The sequence below is a fragment of the Clarias gariepinus genome, chromosome 24 (genome assembly GCF_024256425.1).
Source record: "Clarias gariepinus isolate MV-2021 ecotype Netherlands chromosome 24, CGAR_prim_01v2, whole genome shotgun sequence".
Taxonomy (NCBI): Eukaryota; Metazoa; Chordata; class Actinopteri; order Siluriformes; family Clariidae; genus Clarias; species Clarias gariepinus.
In genome coordinates, this window is record NC_071123.1 from 8,471,222 (window position 1) to 8,486,042 (window position 14,821).

The following is a 14,821-nucleotide window of genomic DNA, read 5'->3' on the forward strand; positions in this document are numbered from 1 at the left end:
GTAAATGAAAAATATTCTTAAATAAATCTAAAGAATTGTCATAGCTGGATAATTGTTTTAGTATACAAGAGGAATAAAACGCTTTGAGCTTTAATTCAGCCTATTATTGACTGTTTTTCTATATCAGCATACTCTGTTATTTTTATGTTCCTTATTATCTAAAAGTCAACCTGATTAGCCTTTGAGCTGATTAGCCATTATTCCAGCTAAGCTCGTTAGGTAAAATTGCCTCTAGCGACCTTTTGTTTGATTGCCATTTTTAGTTTCTAACTACATACGCCGTGATCATCGAGCTTAAAACAAACTAACTGTGACTTCTTGGAAATATACATAACCTGTAATAAAGTAAAAAAATCATGTCTGTGAAAATAGTGTAAGTAATAGCTGGCATTTGAGCTTTAACCCTTTGCCCCATACATCAGTTCTATTCCCAAGCTCGGTTAGAAAAAGGGGGTGTTGCATCAGGAAGGGCGTCTTGTTTAAATCCTGTTGTCAGATCATAGGGATCAAATGATCCGATGTGGTGTATGTAGTTGTATGAATCTGTATGTATTTCAGATTCCGTGAAGCCACAGGAGGAGTTTGAACTGTGTTTGCCTGATGGTGAGGTGACGGTACATGGAGCTGTGGGAGCTTCCGAGCTCATCAACACTGCAAAGTCAGGTTCGGGTCTGAACCTGATTTTAATCAGGCTATTACCTGATGTTAATAGCCTAAAAGATTTTTTAGGCTATTAACATCATCTTGTTCATTAAATTCCTTTAGATTGGATTGCATTTCAGTTTGTGTCAGTTTGATATACTAACATATGAGGCAGAGGTATCTCAGTGGTTAAGTGATTACAGTAGGTCATGGGTTCAAACCCCAGCACCACCAAGCTGTTGAATTCTTGACCTTAACTGCTTAGATGTATAATGAGATGCATGTTTGTCCATCTGAAAAAACAGGAGAAGAGCACAAAAAAAAAAGAAGAAGAGCAGAGGATTTTGTAACCATAGCAACACTGATATCACAGTCCTCTGACAAGTAACTGTACTTGAAACATGCTTCCTTAGTTAACTATTCAGTCTGGCTACAATGCAGAAAATAGGTTCTTTAACTGGAGAGCAATTTGACTAAGACAAATAACCGACAACAGATAGAATAGTAATTTATTTACTCATTCACAACTCTCAAAAAGAACATTTTTAAACAGTGTCTGTGTGTATGTCCAGATATACCATACGTGCTGAAGCTTGAGTCTCATCCGCACACAACATGTTGGCCAGGTCAGTCGCTCTACTTCATGGCCCCGAGTTTCCCTGATAAACAGCGCTGGGTGGCTGTTTTGGAGTCAGTGGTGGCTGGCAGCAGGAGCTCCCGTGAAAAATCTGAGTCTGATGCAGTAAGTAGGCTTTTATAATTATTATAGCCCTATTATAATTTTAAAGTTGATATGTTATATAATCTTTGTATGTATCTTGTATATTAAAACTTTTAGCTTCAGCTTCCATGTTTAGGTTATGCAGTATTATCATACATTATTTACCCTGTAACACTGAACTGTTGCAATATTTTTGTTTATGTTTGTTATTATTATGGGTTTCCAGTTTATCAACAATACAATTTGACACTTAACAGGAATAAAAAAAAAAATGCAACATCTGCTTATAGAGCTGCATAAATGTTAATCCAGGCAGGATTGCAATTTTCAAAGCACCCTTGAGTTCACTGAAACCCATCAGTTATTTTGGGAAGGAGGAGGGAGAATAACACTAGCATACTAAATATGGATGGGATTAAACTCTACAGTACATATTAACACCTTCAAAGCATGAAATTCCACACCTGTGACATATGGGGCTGTCCCACATTCCCAAACATTTTGCTAGAGCATGCAGAATTGTCCTGAATTTAAATCCTTGATGACTTTTGATCAGCTCAGCTCGTAACATCACATGCCTTAAGCTTCAAGCGATTTGGCTATAAATGTTAAGATGTACTGAATCATATAGGACTAAGCTATTAATTGTGACAAACTTCTGAATGGTCAATAACTTTCTATGAATTTTAAATATCACAATTTATTTATACTTTTTGGAAGTACTGACTACACTGTTAAGTGATTTACTATCAACTGTCAGAAAAACTGCCGTGACTTCTCCACCTGTTATTAACGTTATTATCTTATCACTGTGACTACAGAATCTGCGAACCTGTAATGAAGTTCACCTTTAGCAGTGTAGTCTGTCTGTATCTATTAGGTCACGCTGTTTATGGTTGGTTTTATTAAGAGATTTGGAAGTGGACTATTTAAAAGTTTAACATTGTTCTGAACTCTGAAGAACCTTCTGATGATCTTCCTGTTATCTTGAGATCACCTTGAGACATTTTGGATTGTGGGAAACCCCCCTTAATATACATCATTAACATTGCATTGTTTTCAGTCACACCACTGACACTGTATGATTAGTTCCATTTATAACCTCTAATTCATCACTTTGTGTGTTCCTAATCCAACCCGATCTAACTTGTGATTTGTAACGTGTGTGTTGTATGATCGCCATTGTAGGCAGGTGTAGCTAAACGACAGAAGCCTCTCTCTCCACTAGTACAGGTAAACCCTTTTCAGGCCTCCAGCTTATTTGCGTTTGCCTGCTGCTTGGATTGTGTCCTGCTCATTTCCTTCTACGTGCTCAAGCAAATACCCATCTGAGACACATTCACCCCTTCAAATAGTAAAGTTGGGGTGTCAAACTCAGCGTCTCCCCCCCGGGCATGTTGCCATTTTTGTTTGTCCTTAAATGTCCATAAAAAACACAAGTCTGCACAATATCTTTGATAGTAGTTGGCTGCGTAATAGTTTTTGCAACAATCTTTTCAGGTCTTAAAGAGCAGGAGAGGGCTTTTCTAAATGATAAACTGTTTAAAGGTATTCACTGTAGGGCAATTTGTTTTTAGCAATCTGCTAAAACATGAAACCGCAGATAAGAAAATAATCAATGATCAAATGCATTTTTTTTTTGCCAAGAATATATTTTATATTATATATTCTTCAGAGAAACCGAAATGCATTTTATTGAAATGATGTGGAAATTATTTTATTTAGGATGCTTTCTAATCTTGCTTTGGCCCACAAAGATTATTGTATATGCAGTTTATCAGGCAGAGTTAAAAAAAAACAGTCAGTCTGCCTTGATAAATGTGTTTTCCTCACAGTTTGAGCAAGTTCTTGAATATTTACATGTCTTGGCAAAACTGACCTAAGCCTACTCTGTTGAGTTTGTAGTCACAGACCAGCTGTCAAAACGTCACCATCAGATCATCACCAAAACACACCAGAGTGTACAGATGACAAGGTTTAAAATGACCTAAATGTTAAGACATTAATGACTAGAACTTTAGTCAACAGGGCAGAACTGATAGCATGACTCAGCGCTTTTCCCCCACCGATGCTAGCATGAGCAGTGGAGTGAAGAGATGATGAGGCTTGTGTTTAAATGCCAGTAGTGACTTTTAGCTCAGGTGATGAGGCTGATACTGTTGAGAGGATGATGTTGATAATCCAAGTAAGAGCTTATTTCCCCACTATAAACTACTTTTTAATCAGATGTTTTTTAGGGAGAGGTGACATGGGAGTAAAGTTGTACTGAATATCAGCATTGCCTCACGTCCTCAAGTGTGGCGATGTTTTTATATAACCATTATTTTCAACAGATTATGATTAGTTTGTTTATTTATTTAGTTTTCTTGCTCCGCCAACACATATCTTTCTGTGACTGGCTGAGCTAGTGCCAAGCTGGGGACCGACACGTGACACAGACAGGTTAATGTGCAGTGTGTAATTATGAAGAGTGAATGTACAGTAGTTTTAAATAGTTATTGGTATAGTATAGCCAAAAGGTGAGGCGGATAAACCATGGGAGGTGGTGGACAGTCTTGTAAATCTCCTGTAAAGTTTCTCTTATTGATGTCTTTGGTTGTATCCCATTTAGTGTTAAATGGAAATCTAGTGCACTGTGTACAATGTACAATGCCTTGTTCCCCACAACAAGTAGTACTATTGATCAGGGTTTAGAGAGGGATTCAGGTTTCAGCCTTGTATTAGAAACTAGTTGTTGTTGATGTTTAAGATGACATAACATTATCAGATATGAATCAGCTTATGTGACTGACAATTAGTTTAATTGAATATTGTTTTAAAATAAGTAGAACACCTGTGACACGGAGTGATGCATATAGTTAAATGTCCCATTGCTGTAATGCTTCATGTGACTACTCTTGTAATGCCTGTCGCCGGTCAGATTACTCGGTCAGAACTAACTCTTAAATGACTAAAAAATAATATTGTATAAAATACTATAAATTAACTTCAATAACTAAATAGTGCAGCTTGTCTCTTAATTAAATATTAATATTTTGAAAAGGATCCATCTGTTTTCCGATTTGAAAGAAAGTTTCTCATTAAACAGTCCTGCTGTGTTTAAAATGCCATTCTCCAACTATTTAGGCAAGCTGTTTCTGGTTGTGCGTCAGTTTCCCCAATTTTAGCTTTGTGTCATAAGGGTGACGTGAATTGTACTCTTTTATAAATGTCACATCTTCTTTATTTTGAAATGACACCCACTTCTACTACAAGCGAAATGACTTAACCTTTCAGTACTCACAGCCCGTCTATTTGTAGCTATGCTGACTTTGGGAGAAAATGGATTTATTCTTTTTCCAGAATAAGGTTTTAGTTATTATATTATGCTAATACTAATGCCAGGTAGTGTGTCATAGCTTGTTTCACTTTTTAGGCTTGCAGTCTGTGAGATTAACACCTATGAATTAAACCATCCCAGTCTTGCCAAAACATGGAGTATACGTGTGTGCTACAGTAGTATGCAGCTCAGCATGTTTCTTGTATATGTCTGTGTGTGCAAGTATTTTGGTTGCACTTTCATCCCATGAATGCCTCGATCCTTCCCCTCTCAGGGAACGAATCTGCTTAATGCTTGAACCCTGCTGACTTCAAAGCTAAATCCTCTGTTGTCATGCTGGTACGCTGTCATTGGAAATATGTATGTGTTGAAAAACCAGGGTGCTTCGTCCTGTCATTATAGCTCTCGTCAAAGGACATGGGACATATTAGTAGACCGTTCTTTATCCATATCTCCTTTTCTGTCTTGTATTCAGAAACTGCTGGGTAATTCTTTGTTGAAGCTGGAGGGTGATGATCGGTTGGATATCAACTGTACTTTACCACTGACTGACCAGGTATTTCATTAAAATTGCACAATCTTTTCATATTGGACAGATCCATAAATATTGACACCCCTGACCGAATACATTGTACGCGTTCTGTAGAAACGCATGCATGTTTGACATTTTGTTAGTGCATTCTGCAAACGACGCTGTGTAATTACTTAATGCGCTGTGTAAATGTCAAAACTGCCGATCTCGTCACTTGGCGTATTTCTGTTTTCCAGATTGTAATGGTGGGTTCAGAAGAGGGTCTATACGCTCTGAATGTGATAAAGAACTCTCTGACTCACATCCCGGGCCTGACCTCCGTCTTCCAAATCCAGATTCTCAAAGAGCTCGACAAATTGCTCATGATCACAGGTCAGTACACACAAATCTACTTCTTGTACATAAATCGCTGAGCATTTACTATACTACCGCAGTGATATACTACCCCAAGTGCTGTTGAGATGTTGATTAGTTTTCTTCTTCTAATTTCATCTGTTTTTCTGATTTCTTTCTATATTGTAAAACAATGCTGAAGGCATCCAAAATATGCAATAATCTCTTTTGAACGGTTGTTATTGAGATACATATGCTCTGTAATGCCTTCAAAATGGCTCCAATCTCAGGTGCTGTTTGTTAATTGGTGATTTGTTGCTTGAGGTGTTTTGCAAATGCACTTGACAATACTGTTTTTGCAAGACCTATTCCAGAGGAGCTGACCTTTGTGTCTTAAAATGACAACTGACTGTTGTTGTTGCTTAATTATCTAATGCCATATGTGTTGTGTCATAATAACTATAATGTCTTACTAACTTAAAGAAAATAAATAGAAAATTGTTAAAGGAAATACTTTTTCTAACTAAATATGTATTAAATAATCTGTCTTTGACTGGAAGCCGCTTCACATATATAGTAGCTTATTCTGTGCCGATCGTGCAACAGAAGCTGTTTGCATCCGTAGCTGAGAGACTAGGGAGCAGATTGGTCGTGCTCTGAGTGAAGCAATGGAAGCATACTTGCACTCTCACAGCAAGCCTCACCAACCAATCCGCTCACGCAGCTAACGCTTTCCTCCCACCCACTAACCATGCGTGGGCAGTTCGAAAAGATGCTCGTGTCACGTGTCTCAGACGGAGCATGGGAAAGCCTTCTGGCTGGTAGCTATTGACTCATTTTCAGTGGGATTCTATTTGTAAATAAAATGGGTTTCACTCCAAGAAACTACCTGAGAGGAATAAATCTATAACACCACCTTGTTATTGAATAGATAATATCATACCTAAATATCTTTGACCTTTAGGACTTTATGAACGTCATATATTTGTTACTGCTTGCATGCTTTTGTTCTTTAAGACAGCATTTTTTTTCTCTCTGAAAAGATGTGCTAATTAAAGTATTTATACTTATGTGTGTGTTGTGCAGGAGAAGAGCGAGCTTTGTGTCTGGTGGAGATTAAACGAGTGAAGCAGTCTCTGTCTCAGTCTCACCTGCCTGCCCAGCCTGAACTCTGTCCTTACATCTTTGAGGCAGTGAAGGGATGTCATCTCTTTGCCTCTGGCAAGGTGTGGACTCGGGGCTTGAATTGTACAGTATATCAGTTGGCGAATAAAAAAAATATATATTAAAGGGCTGTTCTGGCATTTTCAAACAGAATCTCTATCCAGCAGATCTGAAGCATATGGCTGAATAGTGCAAAGCGTCTTAACTTTCAATTGTCTTTTACAGGGGTTTCATTGATGCACTTAGTAATTCATCAATGTCTGTGTGTTCTGCAGATTGAGAATGGGATGTGTATCTGTGCTGCAATGCCCAATAAGATCACCATCCTGCGCTACAATGAAAGCCTCAGCAAGTTCTGCATCAGGAAGGTGAGTCTGCGAACTCAGCACTAATCACATGCCTCTACACCACTACTACATCACTTCATCATCACTGCATCTGCTGCAGGAATTTCACTCTGATACCACTATCTATCTGTCTGTCTATCCTGTCTGTCGCTTGCTCACCTTCCCTTACCTTCTGTCTCTCGTTGTTTTTGTTCTTTCTTTATTACTTTTCTTTTTTCGCTCTCCTTTCCTGTCTCTGTTCTTTTGTCTGTCTTGTGTTTCTTTTTTGTCTTTCTGTCTTCTCTCTGTGTCTCTTGCTTCCTTACCTTATCTATCCATCGGTCCCTCATTTCCTCTCTCCCCCTCATCTCTCTCTCTCTCTCTCTCTCTCTCTCAGGAGATCGAGACCTCCGAGCCCTGCAGCTGCATTCACTTTACAGGTTACAGCATCATCATCGGCACAAACAAGTTCTACGAGATCGAGATGAAGCAGTATGTGCTGGAGGGTACGGCTTACACACTCACTCACACATTCAGTTTTTTTCGCCTGACTCCTGGTTTAATGGGGTGTGTAATGCAGTTTTGATTAAGGTGTGTGTGTGTGTGTCATGCAGAGTTCCTGGATAAAAATGATGTGACTCTGGCCTCGGCCGTGTTCGCCGCCTCCTCGCACAGCTTCCCCATCTCCATCATCCAAGTGTCGTGCGCCCCACAGAAGGATGAGTACCTGCTCTGCTTCCACGGTACGCAGGATGTGTGTGTGTGTGTGTAAGCGCTTGTGTTCTTCTCCGAGTGAGGACCAGATACCCCACAGCTCAACGCCTCAAAGTTTTAGTTTTAGTAGATTCTTGATAGAACATTTTTGACTGCTGTTTCTTAAGTTATAACAAGCCGAGAGCAGTTAGATTGATAAAAGATATTTTGCAATAGATTATAGATTAATTATTTGTGCCTCACATAATTGGAAGATGGTCCTAGGTGTTTTTGTAGCCTTACTAAAGAGTTTGTTACGTTTCATCAGCAAATGTGGGAAAGAAATGCCTACTTTAACACAGAGACGATTAGCTTATCTGGTTTACTCATCAAGTGCTTTAAACAGAATTATTAATAACATAAAGATTAAATTAGGTGCGCTTGCTGTAAAACATTAATCGTATCAAAACTATGCGTGGGATGTTGACAATCATGTGTTATACCATTCTTTGTTGTTTGCAGAGTTCGGAGTGTTTGTGGATGCGTACGGCCGCCGGAGTCGCAATGACGATATCAAATGGAGCCGACTGCCCCTGTCCTTCGGTAAGTCGTGCGTGCTTCCTGACTCATCAGCAGCTTTCTATTCATAGTCACTAGTGACATCATTTCTTAACATCTGTGCACACTGCAGCCTACAGAGAGCCGTACTTGTTCGTCACTTATTTCAACTCTCTGGATGTGATTGAGGTTCAGAGCCATTCTGCGCTAGGGTAGGACGTCACCTTATATCATCTCTGTTATACTTAATGCACTTAATATATACCATACAGCACTCAGTTCATTAATAATTAGTTGTTTTTTTGTGTTAAAAAAAAAAAAACAGGCCCCACGCCTACGCTCATCTGGACATCCCTAGCCCACGGTACCTGGGTCCTGCCATCTCATCCGGCGCTGTATACCTGGCCTCATCTTACCAGAACAAGCTGAGGGTCATCTGTTGCAAGGGGAACCTGGTGCAGGAGAGCCCCGCCTCCGAGCCTCAGAGAAACAGCTCCACCCGCAGGTCAGCAGGATATTAGAAATCCAAATACCTGTGTAATAGCTAACCAACAAGATATTTACCCTTACATGCATCTCCACCACAAAAACGTCCAGCGCTAGAAAAAATCAGTTCCGTTACAGAACCAAAATATCTGAACAATGATCATCTCAATGGCTTGGTTATTGTGTCACCATGACGACCAAATAAGCAAGTTAATTGCCTGGCCACCATGAAAGCAATCCTGCATTCACACTAGCAAGTTAATAATATTGAAACGGCATCACTGTGTTACTATCACTTAAACTATACAGTGCTGTGCAAAAAATCTTGAACCACCTCATTTTTTCATTTTAAATTAAATGATGTGGATTAAATTAAAGAAATTGGAACAAATGTTTGACTGTGACAGGCTCCAAAGTGCCTAAAGATACAATTTGACAGCTGGATGTTGATATAAGAACCTCAGCAGCATCCTCATTTCCCCTCTCTTCTGTTCCAACCATTCAGCGTTCAAAATTTTAATTCAAATTTTATTTTTCACATACACAGTCATACACAGTATGATATGCAGTAAAATGCTTATACGACCGCTCGTGACATTAAAATCAAGGTTATCAATAAGAAATAAATTATGGAATAGAATAAGAATAAAATATTTAAAAAAAAACTGAGCTGCAGAAAAAAATAGAAGGACAAAATATATGATATAAAAAATAAATAAAAACAATCTTAGCCATACAAAATATAGACAATAATACCTGTACAGATATGGAAAATGTGCAATGTACAAATGAAATTTTGTAAACATTTTGCACACTTTTTTTTTTTTTTTATCAGTGTAATCACCAACCATCATCTGTTATCATCTGCACCTGTTTCTCACTGTTTCAAACCTTATGTTAGATGTTTGTTTTTTTTATGCTTGACTAATAAACAGGTCACTGTGTGGCTTAACAAACAAAAAACATTCCTTAGGTACAGGTTCTTAAGGAATGAATGAGAGCCAGAAAAGTGCTTGAGTAAACCTGGAGATCTAGTCCCCAAGACTACATTACAAATACAAGAAGGTCTGGCTCTTTGGAAGCAAAATATGAAGAAAAGAGAGAGGTGGCTTAGGACTTTTGCACAGTATGTAGGGTATATTCGTTAACCTCAAGAAAAATACAAGATTGTGGCTTTTCTTTCATCTTTGCATGCAGGTGTGGGTGAATGATGGATGGGACTAGATGCAGGAAGGTTGAGAGTAGAGGTGCTGTAGGATTCGGTCTGTAAACTTCTCTTGGATTTCAACCTAATTTGCCTAAGCTGAAAAAAGATTCCCTTCAGACATTACTCGCTGTCTCTGTCTCCTGAATGGTGAACTGACCTAACCCCGTCACTTCGATGCCTGGTAGTGTGAATGCAGGATTTGACATAAAGATAAAGATTGCAAGCATAGTGTAATAGTGCGGTAATACTGGTATTGGTAACATTTCCGTTCCAGCTACATCCATAATGCAAATTGTAATAAATCTACTTAACCAGAGTTAAAAGCAGACAAACTGGTTTCTTTCTCATTTCTTAACGAGATTACACTGACACCAGCGCTGTGTGTGTGTGTAGTTAAAAGTGCTGATCGGTGGATGTTACCTGGGTTTGTGCTTATAACTAACACATAACTCGGGGTTGTTCTCTTGATGTGTAATTGCAGTAATATATTAGGGGCGATAGATGTTTAAAGTGTGTATTTAATCACGCGGCTTGCCTGTGAGACTCACCATGCATTCGCTTCTTTACAGGAGGAAGAGCGCTTTTTTTATTTGCTCCAAGGAGTGAGGAGGCTGTTACTTTTTTATGTTTATTTTATTTAAATGTAAAAATGTTATCAGCAGTGATTAACTGTAATATGAATAAAGAAAGTATTTATCTCTCATGACAGTACTGCCACCTGTTGGTACTTCAGCCTGTTGCACATTGAGTCATTGCCCCCCCCCCCCCCCCCCCCCCACACACACACACCAGTGATATTATTGTTGAACAGATGCTCATAATGCTTTGTTTAGTACATCATTATTCATTCTGAGTAGTGTGATGACACTGCTGTTGAGAGAAGGTTTTGATCATCAGTAAAAAAAAAAAAAGGGTAAGAGATTTTTAGAGTTCTGATTTTAAAAAGGACACAGCGGTGAATTAAGGGAAGTTGGGAAACATACAAGAGTCTTCTGTATGTTTGTGATGTGAATGATCGATTTCCCTCACTGTTGTGAATGCTTTCCATCATGTCAGTGTGCACTGCATTCTCGTAAAACAGACTATATATTTTTGAATGTGTTCTTTCTTTTTTTTTTTTTTACTTTTGCTCCTTGGCTAGATCGATAGATTTTAAAAACCCTTTGAATACGTTAGGATTTCAACACTGAATGATTGATTGTTTAATGCTCGTCTTTCCTCGCACTACCCTTACAGCCCAAACAAGCGTGGCCCTCCCACCTACAACGAGCACATCTCCAAGCGTCTGGCCTCGGGCCCCGTGCCTCAGGACAGCATGCAGCAGGTGGCCACACCACGCCGGTACCGCGAGGCTCGGACCGAGTTCCGCAGAGACGCGTCTCCCTCCGGACCCCTGGAAAGGGAGAAGTCCCCGGGCCGTCTGGTGGACAGGGGCATGGACACCCGACTGGAGCGTTCGCCCGGCCGCGTGATGGAGCTGAGGAGGGAGAGGTCACCCGGTCGTGCATTTGAGAGGCTGCACACAGGGTCGTCCCGCACGCCAATCAACGGTGTCAACAAGGTAGCACTTGAAGAATAATACATTAAAGGAATTTATTGTAAAAAAGGTTTTGATATGATGTAAGATCGAAGTATACAATATGTGTTTAAACTTTTTTTTTTTTTAAGGTATAACAAATGAGAAATAAGAAATAATACAGCTTACTTACTTTCCAACTGGTGTGTGTGTGTACAGGTATGGGATCAGTCATCAGTGTGAGAGAGAGTGAGAACAACACCGGCCATCTTTTTCTTGTAATCTTACCAAAAACAAGATTGTCGTAAGTCATGTGACCCAGCCAACTACCCCATGGGCAAAAACGGAGTCGTGTGAAACCCCTTGCTCAGTAATGCTGACACAGCACAATCTCTCACTGTAGACGCCTTATATAAGTTTAATAGTATTGGCACCCACCCGGCCAGCAGTATGTAGTGATACTAATATTTCCAAACTTCTTTGAAGGGGTTGCTCAGTAACATGGGTATTCATTTCCCAGCTTGACACGGAATGATGTACAAATAGAGGAATATGACCCCGTATGACCCTTTACTCTTCTCTTCACTTCTGTTCGGTGTTGTTGTTTTTTTCCTGTCCCTGTTTTTTCCTGAGCCTGAAAGCATCACGGCACAATGATCATTACGAGCACCACACCGAGTACCTTCTCTAATCCTCGGCATGATCCGAAACACCATGATGCTTTATTAAATAACCAGGCTCTGCACACACTCTTATGTACGTCTGTCTCTCCTCTTGTTTGTCTATACCTCCTCTGTACCCACACTACACGTCCCCTGTTGAAAGAACTTTGTAACACTTCAGGACGTCCTGTGACACTTGTATATAAGCGCTTTCTTTTTTTTAAAAGGGAATACTAAGGCTGGTTAAGCCATGTCTATTTTTGTTAATGAAAAAAATGTATTAAAAAAAAAATGCGAGAAGCTCATTTGTAAACATTTCCTCTTGAATGTCCAGACGAACCATGCCGGACCACGTACGACGTCCACGCGTATGCTTCAAAGCGGAACATATAGCTTGAGGTCTGTTTTACTGGTGTACGTGATCATCTCGTTGAAGCTAATTCGCATCTCTGCCGTTTTTTTTTTTCTTTTTTCTACCACTTTGCTGCCCAATCAGCTTCATTAAAGTTGTAAGATATATACCTATAGTGTTTAACTGTTGTTTCTCAAAGCACTAGAAGTCAATTATAAAGCATTGTGACAATGAGTTTTTTTTTTAGTTTTTTTTTTTTTATGGTTTTTGTTTTCTTTTTTATGGCACAGAACGAGAACGACAGCAGTCTGTTAAAGCCGTATGTTATTTAGGAAGGTCCTGGTTTATTACTCGAGCCAGCATGGCCTTTAACCCTCAGGATATGAATGAATGAATAGCAGAATTATGAGCAGAGTACTATTGGAATGAATGCTATACTGACGTGATCAGCTACCCATAGTACACCGTTCCAGCAGTGAAGCGCTGAGTCACTATGATAGCCATTCGTACCGTGCTGTCTCACTCTGTAGCATGTAAACTGTGTGAGGAACAAACCAGTACACAACTTGTTCCCTTACAGCCTCTTGTTTCCTTTCCTTGTTACTTGATGCACTTCCTCCATTGTGCTCTTAACGCCGATGTCCCACAACTACTGACGAGTAGCTTTTCTTGTAGGTTTTACTTTTTTCTTTTCTTTTTTTTTTTAAATGTCAAAGCATTAAGTATACTACTAACTATTAAAAGAAGCTCTATCTTTCTTTGGGTGTGTTGTCTTTCATTTATGTTCTTAAGTCTGAATATTAAAAATAAAAAAAGCGGAAAATCTTTAAATATTTTTTACTCTAAATACCCACAGGATTAGAATAACCAGGGACCACCTGATACGATATCATCACGATACCTAGGTGCTAATTCAAACTGTATTTTGATTCTATCACATTTTTATAAATATGCTGATAGTAAATAAGTTTTTTTAAAGATTTTGTTACACCTCTAAACAAACAGCAAATAACTTCCTGTGTTAAATTGTTATTCAAAAGAATAACAATATGAAAACAAATTGATGTTTTTTTTTCCCTGATCTGTAGTGGTTATTGGTGAGGAAGACCGACCAATTATTGTTTTTTTAAGGAACAATAAGAACAATGAAAGGCAAGCATCAAAAAAATCTTTTGATGAAAAAAAAAATATATATATATATATATATATATATATACAAATAGACCATTAGGCCATAGTCATGCTCATTTATCATAACTATCTTTTCTATAAATTTTCATATGAAAATTTACCTCAAAGTATCACTATAAATATTTCAGCATTTTAATAGCTGAATGTGTAAATGATCATTTATTAGATTATTAGAATATTGTTGCAGGAGGAAACATGACTGACGTAACCCTGCATATGCTATTGATGAGAACTGGAAATAGACGCAAGCAGTAACAGGTGTAAAGTGGCACGGATTTTTTTTTTAAATCAAATTAAAGTTCACATACCACAGCAGTTTGACGTAAGACGATCTATACCGCTTATCTGTCACGGGGCCATCGCAGAGCACAAGCATGGACGCATTTAAAAACACCCTCACATACTACAGGTAATTTGGAAACACCAGTTAGGCCTAATCTGCATGGTTTTGGACTGTGGGAGGAAACCGGAATACCTGGAGGAACCCCACCAAGCACAGGGAAAACATGCAAACTCCAAACATACAGACTGAAAGTTGGGAATTATAAATTATTCTTCAGGAATTGTTCCAGTTTGTGGAGTAAACAAGATTTTAAGAAGATTTTTGTCTCTTGCAGCACATCTCATTTATTTTATACAACTTTAAAGTTGCAAAAAGCATTGTGTCTTATTTTAATAAAATAAGCCGAATATGTCTTCAAGCTGCATAAAAGTTGATTCCTCTGCAGTAACTGAGTTACACCAGAGCTCATTCAGTGGGAGTCAGTACTTATGCATACAATTATTACATATCTGTTTAAAAAAAAAAAAGTTTTAAAACTATATTATGCCCCTCCCCGTTTATGACATTTATGTTTGTACATACACAAAGTGCTGTGTTTGTGTGCAATCTAGTTTCCACACAATCTGATTGCGTGTCCCGTCCAGAAACGCGACGTTTCCTTGCCACGTTTCTAAATAAAAACAGACTTGCTTCTTTGCGAGCCTGATTAAAAACACGGTTAAAGCCTGTGATGTTTGGCATGGCAGTGTGTTGTGCTTTTATTTTATTCACTTAAATGTTTCAGAGCATCCATGACTCCAAAAAGCAGCAGCAATAGTACAGGAAGAAGTGAGAGA

At 38.7% G+C, this 14,821-nt stretch overlaps 1 protein-coding gene across 5 annotated transcripts in view; it reads left to right on the forward strand.

Moving 5' to 3' along the window:
- cita (citron rho-interacting serine/threonine kinase a) overlaps window positions 1-13,063 on the forward strand; it is a 97,597-nt gene extending 84,534 nt beyond the window's left edge. For 2 of the 5 annotated variants that reach the window (XM_053485550.1, XM_053485551.1), the window contains 14 exons: window positions 559-663; window positions 1,215-1,384; window positions 2,552-2,596; window positions 5,158-5,238; window positions 5,451-5,586; window positions 6,634-6,773; window positions 6,987-7,079; window positions 7,435-7,543; window positions 7,652-7,780; window positions 8,253-8,333; window positions 8,422-8,500; window positions 8,614-8,793; window positions 11,218-11,542; window positions 11,717-13,063. In XM_053485550.1, the coding sequence (XP_053341525.1) occupies window positions 559-663; window positions 1,215-1,384; window positions 2,552-2,596; window positions 5,158-5,238; window positions 5,451-5,586; window positions 6,634-6,773; window positions 6,987-7,079; window positions 7,435-7,543; window positions 7,652-7,780; window positions 8,253-8,333; window positions 8,422-8,500; window positions 8,614-8,793; window positions 11,218-11,542; window positions 11,717-11,740 (1,697 nt within the window). In that variant the 3' untranslated portion in view covers window positions 11,741-13,063. Of the gene's footprint in view, window positions 1-558; window positions 664-1,214; window positions 1,385-2,551; window positions 2,597-5,157; window positions 5,239-5,450; window positions 5,587-6,633; window positions 6,774-6,986; window positions 7,080-7,434; window positions 7,544-7,651; window positions 7,781-8,252; window positions 8,334-8,421; window positions 8,501-8,613; window positions 8,794-10,550; window positions 10,712-11,217; window positions 11,543-11,716 lie in introns of those variants that run through there. The other 3 variants (XM_053485552.1, XM_053485553.1, XM_053485554.1) reach the window with 2 other exon arrangements.
- The last annotated feature ends 1,758 nt before the right edge of the window (window positions 13,064-14,821 follow it).